Below are 18835 nucleotides of genomic sequence, written 5' to 3' on the forward strand. Positions count from 1 at the left end.
CCAACAGGTGAGGGGAAGTGCCAGCAGCAAGCCTGATGTTCTCTCTCAAATATTCCCCTCATAAGTATGGGCACAGGTGTTTGGATGTCTCAGAGAGCTGGAGGCAATAAATAATAAGAGAAAGATGACCTGCCTCATCCTAAGCCACGTGGAGGACTTTAAATCTCCAGAGGATCGCTCAGAAATGTAAAAAATGTCGGGGAGTGGTTGCCACTGAGCTGCACATCGTGCCAAAATGACTGCTTCTATAAACACAGTGATATGTCGTTTCATACAACAGTACATCTTTGCAAAGTAATCTGATTGGACAGGAGGTATTCCTTGAGTTCTGATAAGGAGGACATCATCACTGGAACCTTACACTATGTGTATTACTCTGCTTCAGATGTTCTGAATGCAGCCAATTAGTGGTTTAGCAAACAGCCTGTTTCCTGACTAATTAGCTGCTGTACACAGCCTCCTATTTCACTGGCTACATGCTTAATGTGAACACAGATTAAAGCACATGATACATGGCACCTAGCCTGCACTAACCTGTAGATAAAGACAAAGAAGACAGGGTGCATTGATACATTTGATGTGTTGCTTGCCGGCAGTCTGGTTCCAGTTAAGATGGGGAGCTGGTTGTGTAGGTGGAGCCTAAATGTATGGTTACAGTATGGGGTAAAGTAAGCAGGTTGTTACAGCAGAATGGAACCCTGACAGGGTGGGAGAAAAACCCTCCTTTAGTGAATAGCCTTATGACATGGTTATTCATTTCAGAGATCCATATTAATAATGATTTAATTTCAATGAGCTAACCTGGCTGTTATTACCCACATTAAACTGAACATTTCCACTCATGGTGGTGTCACAGGTAACCCTAACCCCCCCGACAAAGCGAACAGGTCAGCAAGGAGCTTTTCTGCCTCGTTACTGTCGGATTCTGTGACATTAAACACTGCTGTAGTCCATCATTTCAGTGGCAATTCCAGAGTCTTTTGGGGCCCTAGGTAAAAATTCAGAGGGGACACTAAAATGGCGACACTGCCTACTGACAGCGTGCACGGGACTCGTTTAGGGCCATCAGTGCAAACACACTTAGCTGCTCTGCTATGCCAAATTAACTAATTTTAAACGTTAATGAACAGACACCATAATGTAATGCAAGCGGAAGTTATCAAGTGTCTGTCCTGCGTAGTAAAAGCTAGACTAGCAGCATTCAACTTACTTTCTGCTCCACTTACCACTGTCCTGCTTTATCTTTTTTTTTATAATAACTCCTCTAAATTTTCCTTTAATGTCTTTCATTTTCAAAATTTGGATTTAACAGGAATAATGCATGCGGCATTACAGCACAATGAGAGTGAGTGCTGTCAGATGGGTCCCCGTTAGGGACGTTTCCTACTGTCATTTCAAATTTTGTACATCTTGAGCCGCTGCTGTAGTTTAAAGTCTGTCACCACTTCTGGGGCACCGACTTGCCTGCGGCACCAAGCAGTTTCCTGCCTTACCTGTTGACAAGCAGCGGCTCTGCATACAGTGTTCTGTTTGGTGTTGACTTCATTTGCCACCTTCAGTTTTGCAGATTCAGACTGTAATAGTGTATTGTAGGATCTGTGATTAGAGCCACATCAGTATCATTGGTCTGGTCTTCACAGCAAATTTCCTGCAATGGACCTTTGCTTTGATATGAATAGAAGACCTCGGACTGCCTTAGTTGACCAATCAGAAGCAGTAGCCTATCAAAGCCATGTAATAAACAAAAAAAATGCATTTAATGGTACTTTAATTTGCAGCTTGTAGAACTGATATCTAAACGCAAGTCTGGACTCTGCATCGAGCGATGTACTGAATATCAGCAGGGAAGTGATTATATTTTGCACTCTGCTTCCAACCTCATGCGTATGAACAAATTTAACAATGCTGACTTTTAGTACACCACCACTCACTCTTATATGTCATTAATTGTCAAAACATCTCTATAGGCTGAAGATGGATTAGATAACTGATACCAAATCACACAACTACAAAGCACAAATTAAATTCTGTATTATACACGGTCTGCATTTCAATAGCAATCTTTTGTAAAACACAAGAGTGACCTAAGAGCCAGTGTTAAGACTCTTAGAACCTTCAGCTATGCAAAGGAGGAATCTGTAGCTCTTCACTTGGCAAACATGACGAGCTAAACGAGGACATCTCCATCAGCAGGCTCCAAATCAGATCTCTGACTCTAGCATGTTGTGCTCAATGAGAGGAACTAAAGGGGTCACCAATAACAAATCTGAAATAACAAAAACACAGAGTGGAAGCCAGCCAGCACAAAGAAACACGTGATTCTCCTCCAGACTTTCAAAACAGGCATTCTGAGAATTTCAGGAGCAGGGAAAAATGAAAACAAATGCTTCATCATTCTGAAGCGGAGGATGAAAAACGAGTGGAGCGAGAGCGTGTTCGTGTTCTGCCACTTTGCTTTCTCAGACCTCCTTCCTCATTAACGCGGGAACATGCTCGTTTCCTTCTCCAAACAGACTTGACAGGCAACGAAGGATCAGTGAAATCCTATAGGGTGTACTCAGCACCTCCGTTTATTCCTGACTTTAAGAGCTACCAACCCATTAGAGACCGGCCGCCGTGTCAGAGGGGCTGACGTCTTAGCTGCTTTCAACTTCTCAGACATTTAGTTCATGAGCGTGTTTCATGTAGATGATGAGCAACAATGTACTGTAGACATATCATGACAACAAACATCAAATTAAGATAATGAATCTATAAAGATAATTAAGTTATAGGTAACAGTGAATATTTCAATTCCAGGCTTGTCCACACCAAGATTGAGTTAGATTTCTGTTTATATAACCCTTTGGCCCCGCGTCCACCTAGCGTTTTTTTCCCGTGCAGAAAATTGTTGGCTGCTTTGGGAGCACTTGTAAGAAGCGTTTGTGCACTGAGAAGAAAAGCGCTGCATGTTCCTCCCGTCTCAATGACAACAGTCTGTCGCTGTATGACCGACGCTGCTCTGTTACTTTCTTACTGCATTTTTCCTTTTTTTTTTTTTTTAAGATCTTTTATTGACAGATCAGACACGGGGCGAAGAGGATGTGGGTACAAGACACGATCCGTAGGTGGGAAAACTACGAGGAATATCATACGTTTGGAACAGATCGCCGCTTATGTCAACGGCGCCTTTCTGAAAAAATTTGAAAGATTTTCAACGTGAGTGCCGCACAAAAAAGGTGGAGCGCTCGGAAAACAGATGCTGGCTCGCTGCGCTTTTACTCCTGGCGGTCACCTTCTGCTGCAAACGCTCTCTACTCGTTATAAACAACACTGGCGGTCAGATTAAAACGCTAGGTGGACACGGGGACTTATTTCCTATCATAATATGAGTAATTTTAACAATGCTGTTTGACGTGGTTGATGAAACAGATTTGAGTTGAATGTCTGAAGAATATGATTTTTATTTGCTTTCAGTGTTACAATAATTTTGATTCATTGGCCGATAAATTGCTGGTTATTTTTGAGTAATTTGGGTTTAAGAAATCTGTATCCATCAGGTTTTACAATCCATATTTGTCCCGAATGTGGGAACTATTAAAAAAGCTGAGAAGCAGCTACTCTGTGAGCGATTCTATTCTTTAAACCAACAAAAGATCTTAAAAATGAGCAGACTCAGCTGAAAGACTGAAAAATAGGAGTGAAAGTCGGTTCAAAGAGAGAAGGGTGAGGTGCTGCCATCAACAGCTCAGACCACAGACCACAACTGAGAAGGATATTCTTTTTTACAGTGTGTTCATACCGTAAGTCAAACAGCATGAACATTTTTTAACAGCAAAAAACAGGGAGGGTGCTGTTGATTTCTGACATATCAGAAAATATAGACATCACACCAAAGACTGTCAAAAATAATGTTTTGTGAGCTACAGAGTCAAAGACTTTAGGGAACTTTTATCTTCATCTTAATTAATCTGCTGTTGTTGTGTTATTGATTTGTTAATGGAAGGGGAATTCTTCTTCCTTCAATCCGTTACCCGTACCGCTTTGCCCGTTCAGCATCGCAGGGGGGGCTGGAGACCGATCCCAGCTGTCATTGGGCTTGAGGCGGGGTACACACTGGACTGTTCCCCAGTCAATCACAGGGCTGAATTCTTCTTTGGTTTCTATTTTTAAACTGAAATCAGCGTGAGAAGTTTAAGAGCTCTTAACGGGTCTAAGTGTTTAAACTTTCTTTAATGCTTGGAGAGCAGCCTTAGAGGGGGACATTCACAGAGTCAAGGGTTTGATTTAAAGACGTTAAGTACCAGTACAGGAAGAGGACTCGTGAAACAGGCAGGGAAGTAAAAATGACAGGTACGGTGTGACGGTCCTGTGGCCTGCTGGGCTGTGGCTTCTCTTCTCTCATTGGTAGGAGTGGCTGTCCAGTCAGCTTGACTGAGAGCACCTGGGCCCGATGCTCAGAGTCACTATAGAACAGCTGCCACCTCAAGTCTTTCCCATTGTATTTGCCACAGCAATCGGTCATGACGAATTGGTTTCAGTAAAGAAAGACGACTAGTGAAACAGGCAGGGAGGTCAAAATGACAGGTACGATATTCAGTACAACTACACAGGGATTGGAAAAAATTGACCTTGAAAATCACTTTTGTTCAACTTCCAGGGCGATCTAGTGCTCGTTCTCTGGCTCTTTCCTGTCATCACACAGGGGTGAAATCTTCCTGACAAGTTTTAAAGCATTTTTCACGTCCACTTGTTAGCAAACACACATGTTTTCTCACACATACACACACACAGGTCTGACCATTTGTTTGCAGCTGCCAGGATAAATATGGGCCTAATGTTAGCCTAAGCTTCAGACAGAGATTTATGAAGGCAGTGAGTGCTTGGGATAACTGTCCCAGCTAAGAGTTATCATCAAGAGTTTAGATTCCTTTCACTTCGGATCATACATGACTGACGGTTCATAGAAAATAAAAGTGTTATCTGGGTCTTAAGACAAAGAATTCATAAAAAATGTACCAGACGGTTTCGCAGATAGTGATCTAGCCTGACCCCGTTCTGGTCCCTCCCTTGTTTTTCATCTCAGCCTTGTTAGCAAATTGCTTCCTGCTGCCAAAGCCAAATGACATTTTTAGTTGAAATGTTTAGAAAAGGAAATGCTGCTGTGATTTTTGGAGATGGAACGTTTCACTTTTGTATATATAGACACTGGGAGTACGTTCTCGGCTCCTTTAATGTCCCATCAGTTTGACCTCCGGCTTCCTGAAACGCAAAAAGGTTATCAACAAATATGTACTGTATGCAGTTATAAATCACTTTGTTGTTTGATAACTGAGGAGACTGTTGTGGACACACGGGGGGAAAGATACTTTATGCTGCACACCATTCTATTTTCTATATGTAGAATTTTATTAGAATGTTTACATTAAAATATCTAAATTAATAAAAAGATTACTAAAGCTATGTTACAGTATATGTTTTATTGTTGAGTACTTACATTATCTCAAATATTTCCAACAGTTATCAAAGCCAGAGAAATCCGTAATTTTATAGTCGTAACGGGACATGTCTTGCCGAGGCGGCCGCCATGATGAGCCGCCATGACAGACACGAAATGTCTATCGTTGCCAAGGAAACACCAGATGGTACGTCGGAAACTGCTACATAAGGAAGCGCGAGTTGCTGCTGTGAGACGCAGAGTTAGTTTTCATCAAAATGTACATACTGTGCGTTAAAAGGGATATTTTAAAACGCAAGATGGAACTTGAAAGTGCACTACTGTCAGTTTGAAATAAACTAGACGAATCTAGAAACATGCATCAGGGACATTTTTTTTTTTCATTTTTTCCTGTTCAGCCAAATTTGTATCGTATCTCGAACCCCAAAACCGTGACCTCTGTGAACCGTTACACACAGAGTGATTAAGCTGTTGGGTTGTCTTAAGTTGTGATTGTCTTTTCTTGATTGTTTTAACAGAAGTGGACACTTTGGCCACCGCCATCGTACTCTACAAACCACATGTAGGTTCTTTGTTGTCTTTGGTTCCAGACATTGACACAAATATTTGTGTCTCTCCCTGCTTTCGGATTTATTGAAATCATTTTTTATTCTTTCAACACAATGTGCAGTGAAAAACAAAATTCCATTCATCCTTAGTTGTTGGAGGTGGAAAGCAGGTTTCAGAGACAAATATCTCAACACCTGGCAAAATAAGATTAGAACACTGCGTGCCTGGATTGCTTTGACATTGGGGGTAAAAGTTGTTTTTTTGGGGACCAATTAATTACAACCCTCCAAATTTACTTGTACTTTCAGTGACAACAGTTGTGCTACTGCTGCCAAAAAAACAAAAGACAAAGTTGGCATGTGCTGCAATTTATCATTTCAGCCATTTGGTTGATAACTTTCCACCAGAGGAATTTCCTGCGAGGCCGTCCAAAGCCCCCACCTCATATTTAGCCTGCCCTGCACCCCTGGCATTTCCTGTGCATAAAAGAGGGATTGGGCAAAGCTGGCAAGTAGCACCCATTTCAATAATGGATTCCAGATGAAGCGTGTATATAAATATAGGTGTGTATGTGTGCTGTATATGTATGTGTGTTCATGTACTTGCATGTGCAAATCCTGCTATAAACCTCTCGTGGCAGTTGTACCTTTGCACGTGCGCAAAACACACAACGTTCCCTCTCTGTCGACCCTGCAGGAGCTTCAGCTTCTTCTGTTTACCCTCCCTTTTTTACTCTGCGTGGCCTTCACAAAACAAGATGAATCTAGCCACAGCTCCATCCAGAGGTCTCTTATTTTTAGACTCAGGGCAATCTCAAAGACACAAGAGTTGATCCAATATAAACAGATTCTGGTACAAAACACACTTGGACATTCTCAAGATTTTTTGCAGAACATAAACTCCCAAAGCCCCGCCTACTCCAACATCTGCATGTATAGGCACTCACACACACCAACGGAGGAGCGGACTCCACCTCAACCATGACATTACCTCCCGATAACCTCACATGGATTTTAAAGGTCTACACCGCTTTTCTAGGAGGCCTTTTGAAGTGTTCATTTTCATTTTAATGCACAAAATCACAATTAAAATGTGTAAAACAATTCAAAAGTAGCCTCTCAGTAAATGCATGAAATATGGTTTGCATCTTACCTTGACTTCACATTTCTTGTGGCAGGCTGTCCGGCACACTAGAGAAAACAAAAAAGAGGAGAAGAAATTCAATCAACTTCACAGCTCATAAAAGTCTCCAAAACATTGAGGAAAAGTCCAAACACTGTGGTCCAGTGTGAATCATGACATTGAGTGGTTGTCAAGGAGGTATGAAAAAGCAAGAGGTTCATTCAAATTCCACACAGTGTTTGTTCTGTGGTCAAAGTCAAATATCATCTGCCGTTAGCAGCCTCATGTTGCCCAATGTTAGGTTCTTGTTCTAACAGAGGGTAAATTCATTATACTGAAAGACTGCAGCACACTCCACAGCAGCTGACATCTGTGTTGTTTGGTTTTACTTACTATACACACGTAGAGTCCCTTCATAGATAGAAACATAACAGTAAACATGAATTATCATTTGTGGGTCTCTCTATCAAAACTAAACTCATGAACAATAAGCGTCAACACTTTTCATTCACCACAACAGACCAGAATCTACAGCTGCAAATGTCTAAGATTATTATTTTAAGATTTATTTTTGGGGCTTTTTCTGCCTTTATTGTAGAGACAGCACAGTTGATTGTCGCAAGAGAGAAAGAGTTGGGAATGACATGTGGGAAAGGAGCAACAGGTCAATTCAAACCCTGGCTGCCTGCTTGGAGGACTCCAGCCTCCATATATGGGGCTCACGCACTAATTTAGTAAAGATCGATTGATTGACTAACCACTACCCTACTAACTTTTTACAGCCAAAACATTACATCCCTTTAAATTACAGCAAAGGAATCATTTACCAGTCTCAACATCCTTCAGTACGGTCAAGAATTAGAGACAGTTCATCTTTCTAATTCTTCATATTTAAACATTTTCAGTACTTCAAGCATTGTATGTGTGCATGTGGGCTATCATAGCTTAGTAGCATGCCAACTAGCTACTCTACAGACTAAAGCTGTTGAAATGTTTTCAGTTTTGCATGAATTTGTTAAAAGCACGCAAAGTCAATTTTGTAACCAATAACTCTCCAAATATAAAAAACATGTTGCACCAATCTGATAATGACCAAAGTCAAAGTAATTAGAAAAGTAATTGAAAGTCAGACGCTAAGATAACCTTAGCGGTTAGGTCCCGCCCCCTGTACGGAGGCTATAGTCTTCCATTTCTCTGGAGACCGTCCGTTTCTTCAATCCAGCCAACATTTATAAAGATGTTTCATTCCGGACCAAAGTGGTGGAAAGATCTATCAATCAACATTGCTGCTACCATGACCAAAAACCTGGAGGAGTCTGCTGCATATTGCAGGATTTCAACCTTTTAATAGGAGATTTCTTGGAGTTAAGGCAGTTAAAGCTGTAAACACTGATGGTGCAAGTAGCTTGGCAGTAATATAATCCATTATTTCTACCAAAATATTGTTCGAAGGCTCTTAAAAGAAGATGGAATTTAATAAAAAAGAGTCACAGTGTTTTCACAGGAGGCCATGTTATGTGGGAGCTGGAGTTGAATGGAATCATTAAAACCTCACACACACTCAAAACAACATAAAAGACATTGTTCTGCTATTGAATTTCAACACATTTGTGCAGCGTCTTTCTTCCCCCCCGAAGCCCCCTCACTGCTCGCCCACTGGGTCTACAAATAAGGGTCAATAGGGGAGAGCACCTGGAGCAGCGGCTCATAAATTGTCAGATCCCCTCCAAAAGGACAGAAGAAGAAAAACACTCTCTGTGTGCCGAGGCGTAAGCTCTCCAAATAAAGGAGAAGACTGTATGCTTTTACTGGAACGTTCTACACCTTATGTAATGAGTTATTCTTCCTGTCTCCAGCCACATTTTTCACAGCGAGTGTAATATCTCCTGTGATTATAAGTCATTGATATGAGATTTGGGAAGTGGCCATTCCTCACATGGTGTGAGAGTTGAGATTGTTAAAGCGTATTATGTTGTCAGTCGTGTGTTTTCTGAACCTTATACTCCCTGTAATCTTCTTTACTTCAGATATACAGTATGCTCCTAACACACTTTTTTTCTCTCTGATTTATGCTCCTTTTGTTACACTTCATATTTCTTAAACCCTTTGTTCTAAAAACCACATGCTGCTGTGCGTATTAAGACAGATTGATACACACATTCCAGTGAACGTTCAGGTCGACGACATATGTTCAGACTGACGAAAAGGTGAATTTTGGATTTCTGTAGAAAAAACAAAGTCCATGAAAACATGCAATTGATAGAGCCCAAGTCCGCCCCTTTTAGTTACCATTGCTAGGTCTAACACGCTTGACAAACAAAAACAAAGGCCTGTTTGGTTTAGCCGATGCATCAGCGCTTGAGCTTATCAGAAAAAGTAGAAGCCAATATCAAGTATTATCTGCAGGCTAAGGCTGGCTACACTCAAGACGATTTTCTAAATGTTTCAACTGATTGTTTAATTATTATCCGCCACACTCCTGCTGTTTGTAGCAACGATTTCACAGTGGTGATCCCCAGGCCCGCCCGCAGAAATGGCCCCTGAGAGGCTGAGTGAATGTTCCCTCCCAGGATATGACTTAAATTACCATATGCACATTCAATCGGTACTGTTAGCGCTAGCATGCTGGCTAACATTAGCTCCCTCTGGGCCCACTAATGTTGGTAACATTACAGATACAGATATCAGAAAGAAGAGGGGGATACATTTTGAAACAGGCTACCTCTTACTGAAGCAACAATACATAAAATGTGTGTTTTTGGTCATGTTGAGTATTAAGGTGCAACATAAAATTTGGCTATTGTTGCTTGAAATTAGGATGGACCATGGTTTTGCTAAACCTCAATGGGTCCTCCCAATGTGACTGGGCCCCACAAACGACTTAAAAAACATATGGAGGACGATCAATGTAGTCGGCTGGCTTTCCTGGAGTGTGTTGTGTTTTGCAGCAAAAGAAAAAACAGAGTAGAAGAAGAAGGTATAGATGATATACAGTTGTGTTTATGATCACTGCCATGTTTGTGAGCTGTAAAATGACGCTGGGTGATGCTTCCCGATCTGCTTGCTCTTATTTGCTATTTTGGGAATTTGGCAGAGGTGGCCTGATGTTTGATATTTATGAGGACAGTGATTGAGATCAGGGAGACTCTGACTCTATTGGGAGCAGTAAAAATAATCACATTGATACCACACACTTGAGGATTCTCAAGATTCTTCCTCCAATCGTCTGATTCATGAAGATCCAACTTGTCCTCGTTTCCAAATCCTAAAATAACTCGGCTTTGTCACAGGACCTCTTTTGCGTCTTATATAAAAGTGAAAGCTCAATTCTGTTTAGGACCGGATGCAAATTACCCTGGACCGTGTTATTTTTTTTTAACTCTATCTTTGTGCATTAATGTGCAGAGACAAGAGGAAATGTATAGACAGATGGATGAATCTGTTGCTAGCTAGCTTACAGCTAACTGCTTAGTGCAGCATAGTTCAATAAAATAAACACATAATTAGGAGCAGACCATCAGAAGCACCATCTACCAACCATGCCAAAATAACAAATCCAAAACATAAATTGTTTAAGAGTTTAATACGTTAACCTTGTTATAAACTGACAACAATAACTGAGAGCAGATGTTTCCTCGGCTCACAGACATCATCTAAACCAATGGGTTTATTCCATTAGCTAAATAATAAAGATTTATTCACAGATTTGAATTTCTCATTTTTGTTTTTCACTTTTTAAACAAAGCTTTTGTGATCCTGCTTGTCAAACACTTTAAACAGTCTTTAAACCAAACCTCTGTGAGACTATACGTTCTCTTAAACCTTTCACAGCCCTTAGTCCTCCTCACGGTCGAAGGTTAAGTGTTAAGATCAGCAAAAGGTCGACATACCAAGGCCTTGAATTTATTTTTCTACCTCTTTCTTCAGATGGAAAACAGCCTCATTCATTCACTCTGAAGACAATTCACAGCCATGCTCTACCTGAGTGACACGTCATTAGTGAAAACTCTCCACACCAACAAATAAAAACAAAGCCATGTTTACTTTTTGATTAAAAAAAAAAGATGAACCATTTGATTTCACTTCTGTTCAAATAAACCAGTAGACAAGGAGTGCATACACACTGAAACTGGAGAAAGTGACCACCTTTCTACTCGGAGCCAAATATGTAATTACATCATGGTATAGTTAGTTTCTATTTCAGCACACACAGGACTATATTTACTCTTGGGGGGTAACATTTGAGAGTCAGTTTGACTTCTTAATGAGAGACTTTGAAATGTGGGTGGCACCACCAAATCCTACCGGAGCGCACATTTTCAAGTCTGCCAAAAAACGGCTTCAGTTCCCAGAGACAAACTGATTTTTCTTTACATATATGACCCACATAGTCTATTTCAGGGGCGAAGGCTGAGTCAGGAGTTTATACATACATAATGAACACATCATAATGCATCATACTTAGTTTGTAAGAATGTACTCTGAATAAGGCTATTTAACATTTATAATCACCTGCTGATCTCAAACCCACAAAGGAGTTCATCGTCTTAAAATTGTGTTGTTGTTTTTTATTTATCTTGGTGCATTATTTTGAACAGTTGGAGGGGTCTTCAGTAACAGGGTTTGATATGTAGGGGCAGAGGTGAAAGGTTATGGCAGGAGCAGGTAAAGGGACGATAAAGTTCTCCCCATACAAGTAATAAAGCCAAAAATCTTAACTCGCAGCAGTAGGATAAAAGTGTTTTTTAGTGGACATCAAACTTGTCCACAAAAAGGTGTTTGTACAATCTGTGTTTATGTAAAATTCATCCTGCCTGGGTTGGACTGAAAATAGAAAAACGTTCATTGGATAAGTTGAAACTTGCCATTATTGGGGCACCGAGAGCCTAGTAGTTATGTCGGTGATGTGTGTACGCTGCAGCGGTCGTGGGTTTGAATCCAACCTCGGCCCTTTGCTGCATGCACCCCCACTCTTTCCTCCCAACATGTCCTGTATCTCTTCAGCTCTCCTATTTTTTGGGCAAAAAGGCCCCAAAAAACAACTATTTTTTTCAAATAAACAAAAGAACTTGCCATTAGAACCTTTTATAAATGTTGTGTTTCCTTATAACCTTCATTTTCATTCTATTAATGATTAATTACTAACTAGGTCTATGTGTTGGGAGCAACGCGTTGCTAAGTAAGGCATTACTGTAACTCCACTTCTATTTGTGGTGAATTGTAATGAGGAAGAAGAACTTTGTCCACGAGAAGAATAGTAATTCTAATGTCACGAAGCACCGAGCTAAACAAAACACTTCTACTAGTTGTCAGAGAGGCGGCTCTGCAGACACAGGAGACCCAGATGCAGCTCACGTTAGCTCAGCAGACCAAGGAGGAGACACAGACGAGGCTTGATTTTAAATCACAACCAGCTCCACGATCTGTAAGGCAGGACTCAACAGACTGACAGGTGTGTTGTTGCTGTTGAGTCGGTTGTCTTCCGATATCTAATAAGCCAAATACCTTCATTTTTATTTGATGGTTTATTTAGATACAATAAACATACAAACTGAAAACAGTAATCCAAAGTATCATAGTGTCTGGAGCGGATGCTAATTTGCAGCACTCGTCCCTAGAAGAGCTTTTGTGTAAATAAAAGATTAAAACAGTTAAAAGGAAAAAGAAAGAGTAAACTAGGTGCAAACACATCCAATAAGCCACAGATGTAGCTGTGATAAATCTACAAACAACTAAACACGAGTACAAATGTGTTGCTAAACTAACCAGGATTTAGTGGTTCTCTCAAAAGTGGTGAAGTTTGCAGTAAGTAAGTAAGTAACTCAGTAACTTTTTCATAGTAGTAACTACTTTAGTACCCATCACTGACAATATGTATAAAAGATGATGGGAACAAAAGTGCACAGTGTTGTCTTTGAAGGGTCCCCTAACTTTCTCTCAGCTGTCACTCCAAAACACAAAGAGATTCCAATTATGGAGATAATAAATTCGAGAAATCAGCAAAACCTTAAACTAGTATGACCCAAATCTGTGGATTTATTGGGGAAATGAGACTTGGTCTTGTCTACTCCGACCCATGGCTCCTTTCCTCGCTCTCTCTCCCCTAAGTCCTATTGTGTTGTCTAATGTTCAGGGGTATTATCTAACCAATCAAGATCTTTTCTTAAAGATAAATAACTGAAAGTGCACTGAGGCCTAAACAACATATTTCTGACACAGGTCACTTGGAATTGCCTCACAGATGTGAAATTCAAACACACTCTGCTGTTTGCTTGATAAGACAAAGCCATGTGCCTTGTCCGTCAGGAGCATGTCCAGCACTGTTCTCAGCACGTGAGTCCCCATGAAGTAAACAACCACAGCAGGGCCACATGGGAAGGAGCAGGACTTCCATATTGGGTGTGAAAGCGCCGAGCCCAGCGTACTCCGGTTAGGCTTTACCTTGTTAGGAAGTCAGAGCTTCAGAGAATAAACAGAGCAGAAATGTTCTGATGGAGGCGGAGGAGGAGGAGGAGGAGGAGGGGGGAGAGGAGGGGCAGAGACGTGATGAGGAGGAGAGAGAAGAAGATGCCAGAAAGAAGAGAGGATGTTTTGGAAAGGATGAACAACAGAGGAGGGGGCGCAAAACATCAATCATTAAGAAAACCAGAGAGAGCAGTCAGCGATGGGAGTTGTTCACAACGAGGTGATGAAGAGGAGAGTGGAGGACCAGTCGCGATCTGACTCAAGGTCTGTGGTATGCTAGGCTACATCAGAGGGAGCAGAGGGGAAAAACTGATGGAGGTGTGTGTGTGTGTGTGTGTGTGTGTGTGTGTGTGTGTGTGTGTGTGTGTGTGTGAGGCTGGGTGATTTCCTTCCCTTGGTCCCCTGAAATGAGCATGTTGTCCCACAGGGCTGGGCTGGACCTCCTCACAGCGCTGAACACAATCAGAGGGCAGGGCGGGACAGTTTCCTTTTCCTCCCCCCCTCACTCTCACTCCTTTTATCCCTCTCTTTTCCTCTCTTTTCCTCTCTCTCTCTCTCTCGTGCACATAGAGACATGTGAGCTCTGTCACGTGTACATACAGTGCTCTTACATATACAATACGTCACTCCTGTGTGCAGACACTCATTAATCCTCTGATCAGCGACTCGTTTCCTTTTGTTTTCATACATTGAGGAGGAGGGAACACTTTAAAGAAGGGGCTCTGTGTGGTGCTGGGGATAGTTTCAAACCACTACAAGCACAGCCAAAATAACAGACATGCTTGGGCTTACATTTATTGAATTCTTGTATTAAAGACAGACTTAAATATTTTAGATCTCGAGAGCATATTGTTCCTTACGAGACACTACGAGCTATTTTAATCGATGCAACTGCTCTCTTTCACTTCTTATAATCTGCTCATGATATTGACACCTCGTTAAGGCTAGCAGATTACTGTTAATTTGTGCTGTAATTGTTTTAAGAAAGTAACCTAGAAACATTGACTTGGATTTTTTTTTTTATGTCAGCCATTTCTGACAAACACCTGTCGCCCTCTAAAGGTGAACATCCTTGTTTCTGTTACAGTTACAGAACAGTTCTAGTTGAGATTAACCTTCCAGCCTTGAAGAACTGGAAAAGATGTATTTGGTTCCTCGTGTTCCTTTTTTTTTTTGGTTAATCACACAAATGTATTTGAGGAATTTCTAGCTAGATTTAAACAGGAAGTACTGTATGATGTTGCCATGGAGATAGTGAGTTTACTTGGAGCTGTGTTTTGGAGACGGTGGATTTTTACAGTCACTGTAACTCTGCAACATTACTGCACCGATTTGAAGCAGTCTGAGCGAAAGATGATACACTTATTTATATCAGTAAATAAAATAAATCTAAGTTATTCAAAGAATCTTTGCATGTCAGCTGCGTCGTTTTTAGAAAATTAATAAAGTATCAAAAAGATGATAATGTGTTACTGAAGCATATCGATAGTTTCTGGATGAAGGATCAGCTTGTATCTTGTAAATCTAGCTTGAGGTCACCCCTGAAGCAGGCCGTCATATCACAGCTCGTCCACACGAGTGACTGCACACTGCTTGACCAAACAGCTGGAAAATCAGTTTTATGTTTCATGTCCACACAACCTCTTACAATACGGCCTCACTGCTGTTTCTGTCCCATTTATGATCGTAATTATTGACAATCTGCCCACACCATCCATCATTTGACTCATAGCCGGGTGTCCTCATTCAGTCCCCTGATCTTTCCCAGTCAGCGTTGGTTTCTGTGGCTAAAGCTCCGCCTTCATCCAGCAGCTCAGTCTTTCCAAACACTGGAGATTCCCAAAAAGACAGAGCAGGACATCAGAATAAATCCTGACTGAGAGTTCCCATAGACTCAGTCTGTGTACTCTGTGTCATGTTTCTGCTTCAACCTGACAAAACACAGCTTCTGTTTGTTTACTTTTCCGTCTATTTGTGTGTGTGTGTGTGTGTGTGTGTGTGTGTGTGTGTGTGTGTGTGTGTGTGTGTGTGTGTGTGTGTGTGTGTGTGTGTGTGTGTGTGTGTGTGTGAGTCTGACTGAGTTTGGTTGGAGCAGCTGCTTCCTGTGTTTCAACTGCAGCTACAAAAAAACACAACAACAAACTAAAATGTAAATATGAAAGAGTTATGGACACGGTTCATGTTTGAGGTTAGTGCTGAAATACTGAGCATATACAGAAAGAGTCAACAGCAGATGTTGATACACAGCTGCTGACTAAAGGTATAACATTTTAAGGAAAGGATTTGGCTGCCCTCTTGTGGATGTGATAGACACTGCAGGTAGAAGATGTGAGATGGGTGTATTGAAGTCGATAAGCTGCACTTTGGATAACAAATTATGAGATTCTGAGTTTCTATTCCTCGTCTTGTTTTTCAGAATCAGGCTTACTGCCAAGTATTTGTACACATGCAAGGAATTTGTCTCTGTGTTTTTGGACCAAAAAACAATGAACATGAAAGTAGAATAAAAGTAGAAAGTAGTGAAGAGCAGGACACCTGCTGTCAGGGGAATCTATGAAATATACAGCAAAAAAATATATAAAAAAATCATAATGCAGTATATGTGCAATAGGACAAATGAAAGAACTGTACAGTTGTGCAGGAAGGTGTAGAAGGATGTTTAGTGCAAAAATATATCTTTTGTTTAAGAATCAAATACAGTGCCAGACAGTATAAACGGACAATGTATAAAAAACTAATAAACACAGCTGCAAGTACTGCCAAAACAAATTGAGATCTTTATTCGCCTGCAACTCAGACATTTTATATTTATATACATATATATAATATATATATATATTCAATTGAACTTTTACCCCCTGGTCTTACAGTGGAAGATGTTCAGTTGCAGTGTTTTAAGTATCCAACAGGTGGCGTCCTGACTCCATTACATGTGGAGCTGCTAATGTAAGGACAGTGACATAGTTCTATACATATATATTCTCATATATTGAGAAGTTTGACAAAGTGTGACACAGATGAATGCATGGAGCCTGCTGACTTGCAGGCAGAAAGGTGGAGAGTAAAAGATTGCGTGCATGAACAAGAAGCTGAATCCAAACATTTTCAAACACTACAAATTTGTCCTCTATTCACTGTGACAAGAGCACAGGGAGCCTTGGAAAGTCAGGGTCTGGTTGTTTTATTAGATTAAGATAATGATATAATAGTGCGAGAGCATGAATATCCACCATCCACAAAAAACTGCACTTATTAAACTAATGACTTCTGCCAATGCAAGCAGTGGCATCAACAGACACAGAACAGTCAGGGTCCTTAAGTGGATTGCTACAGCTGTGTATGTGTGTGTGTGTGTGTGTGTGTGTGTGTGTGTGTGTGTGTGTGTGTGTGTGTGTGTGTGTGTGTGTGTGTGTGTGTGTGTGTGTGTGTGTGTGATATGAACTTGGCTGCAGATGTTTGTTGTACCTGCTGCATGACAGGCAGCACAAACATTTTCCATACTTGGTAATGCCTTTCCAACATCAGAGATTGATATTAAAGCTCTACATGCAGCCGGTCCTGCCTGTGTGTTTGTGTTTTAATCCTGGTAGTGATTGGTGCATACCAGCTGTATGAGCTCAGCAGTCAGGAACAGAGCTGTGATAACCTTCACTCTCCCTCACTCACTCACACTAACTAACTAACTAACTAACTAACTAACTAACTAACTAACACACACACACACACACACACACACACACACACACACACACACCTGCTATTGTTGTGTATCCCCTGCAAGTTTTTGAAGATCAGTGAACAGTAAGAGATGGCAGAGTGGTCGCCTCCAAACCAATAACAAATCAGTCCGTACAAACGAAGAGATCTACACCCTCAAACAGATACAGTGATAAACTTTTGTAGATTTATTTTAAGGAAGGTGTTTTGTCTCAGAGTTTTAATGGGTCTGTACGACGCCTTTCCAAAAGCTAAATTCAGCACCTTGTACCAAAATAGTGTCACCCTCAGTTTCAGGTATCAAATCATGACAACAACAAGAAATATGTTATCTGAAAAATGATATCTTAAGCACAATATGTAATCCTTTTTGGGGGTTTTACTTTACCTTTTACGGGCATAACAGTCTCTCTTGACCTGCACACAAACCTCCCATTTAACCTGAACAGCTCTACAATGACTGAATAGAAAAGTCAGTTCCTGCCCTCAGGGCCAGCTCTCCAAAATACCCTACCACAGAGAGACTCTTTTTTTTTAACTGGAAAACTGCGGCCTGACCTGCGTCAACATGCTATTGTCAAAGTAAGAAACACCTTGTATCCTGGCAACCGCTAAAGAGACAGGACGTTCAAGTTGTGTCATTACGAGACCATGTGACGGGAGAATGTTAGTAAACAAGAGCAGCAGAGAGGAAGGAGAGAGAGGAGAAACCGTGTGAGGGAGAGAGAGGGGACTGTGTGAGGGAGAGAGGGGAGAGAAAGGAGAGACTGTGTGAGGGAAAGAGAGGAGAGACTGTGTGAGGGAAAGAGAGGAGAAACTGTGTGAGGGAGAGAGAGAGAGAGAGGAGAGACTGTGTGAGAGGGAGAGAGAGAGAGGAGAGACTGTGTGAGGGAAAGAGAGGAGAGACTGTGTGAGGGAGAGAGAGGAGAAACTGTGTGAGGGAGAGAGAGAGAGAGAGGAGAGACTGTGTGAGGGAAAGAGAGGAGAAACTGTGTGAGGGAGAGAGAGAGAGAGAGGAGAGACTGTGTGAGGGAGAGAGAGAGGAGAGACTGTGTGAGAGGGAGAGAGAGAGGAGAGACTGTGTGAGGGAGAGAGAGAGAGGAGAGACTGTGTGAGGGAGAGAGAGAGAGGAGAGACTGTGTGAGAGGGAGAGAGAGAGAGGAGAGACTGTGTGAGAGGGAGAGAGAGAGAGAGGAGAGAGTGTGTGAGGGAGAGAGAGAGGAGAGACTGTGTGAGGGAGAGAGAGAGAGAGGAGAGACTGTGTGAGGGAGAGAGAGAGAGGAGAGACTGTGTGAGGGAGAGAGAGAGAGAGGAGAGAGTGTGTGAGGGAGAGAGAGAGGAGAGACTGTGTGAGAGGGAGAGAGAGAGAGAGGAGAGAGTGTGTGAGGGAGAGAGAGAGGAGAGACTGTGTGAGGGAGAGAGGAGAGACTGTGTGAGGGAGAGAGAGGAGAGAGTGTGTGAGGGAGAGAGAGAGGAGAGACTGTGAGGGAGAGAGAGAGAGGAGAGAGTGTGTGAGGGAGAGAGAGGAGAGAGTGTGTGAGGGAG

General features: G+C 41.6%; 1 protein-coding gene across 11 annotated transcripts in view; it reads right to left on the reverse strand.

The window, feature by feature from the left end:
- Positions 1-18835, reverse strand: part of tns1b (tensin 1b) — a 176601-nt gene that overhangs the window by 103498 nt on the left and 54268 nt on the right. For all 11 annotated transcript variants that reach the window (XM_065962511.1, XM_065962501.1, XM_065962503.1 and 8 more), the window contains exon 3: positions 7139-7176. In XM_065962511.1, coding sequence (XP_065818583.1) covers positions 7139-7176 — 38 coding nt within the window. The remainder of the gene's footprint in view (positions 1-7138; positions 7177-18835) is intronic.

Source organism: Labrus bergylta, chromosome 13 (assembly GCF_963930695.1).
Source record: "Labrus bergylta chromosome 13, fLabBer1.1, whole genome shotgun sequence".
NCBI classification, from domain to species: Eukaryota; Metazoa; Chordata; class Actinopteri; order Labriformes; family Labridae; genus Labrus; species Labrus bergylta.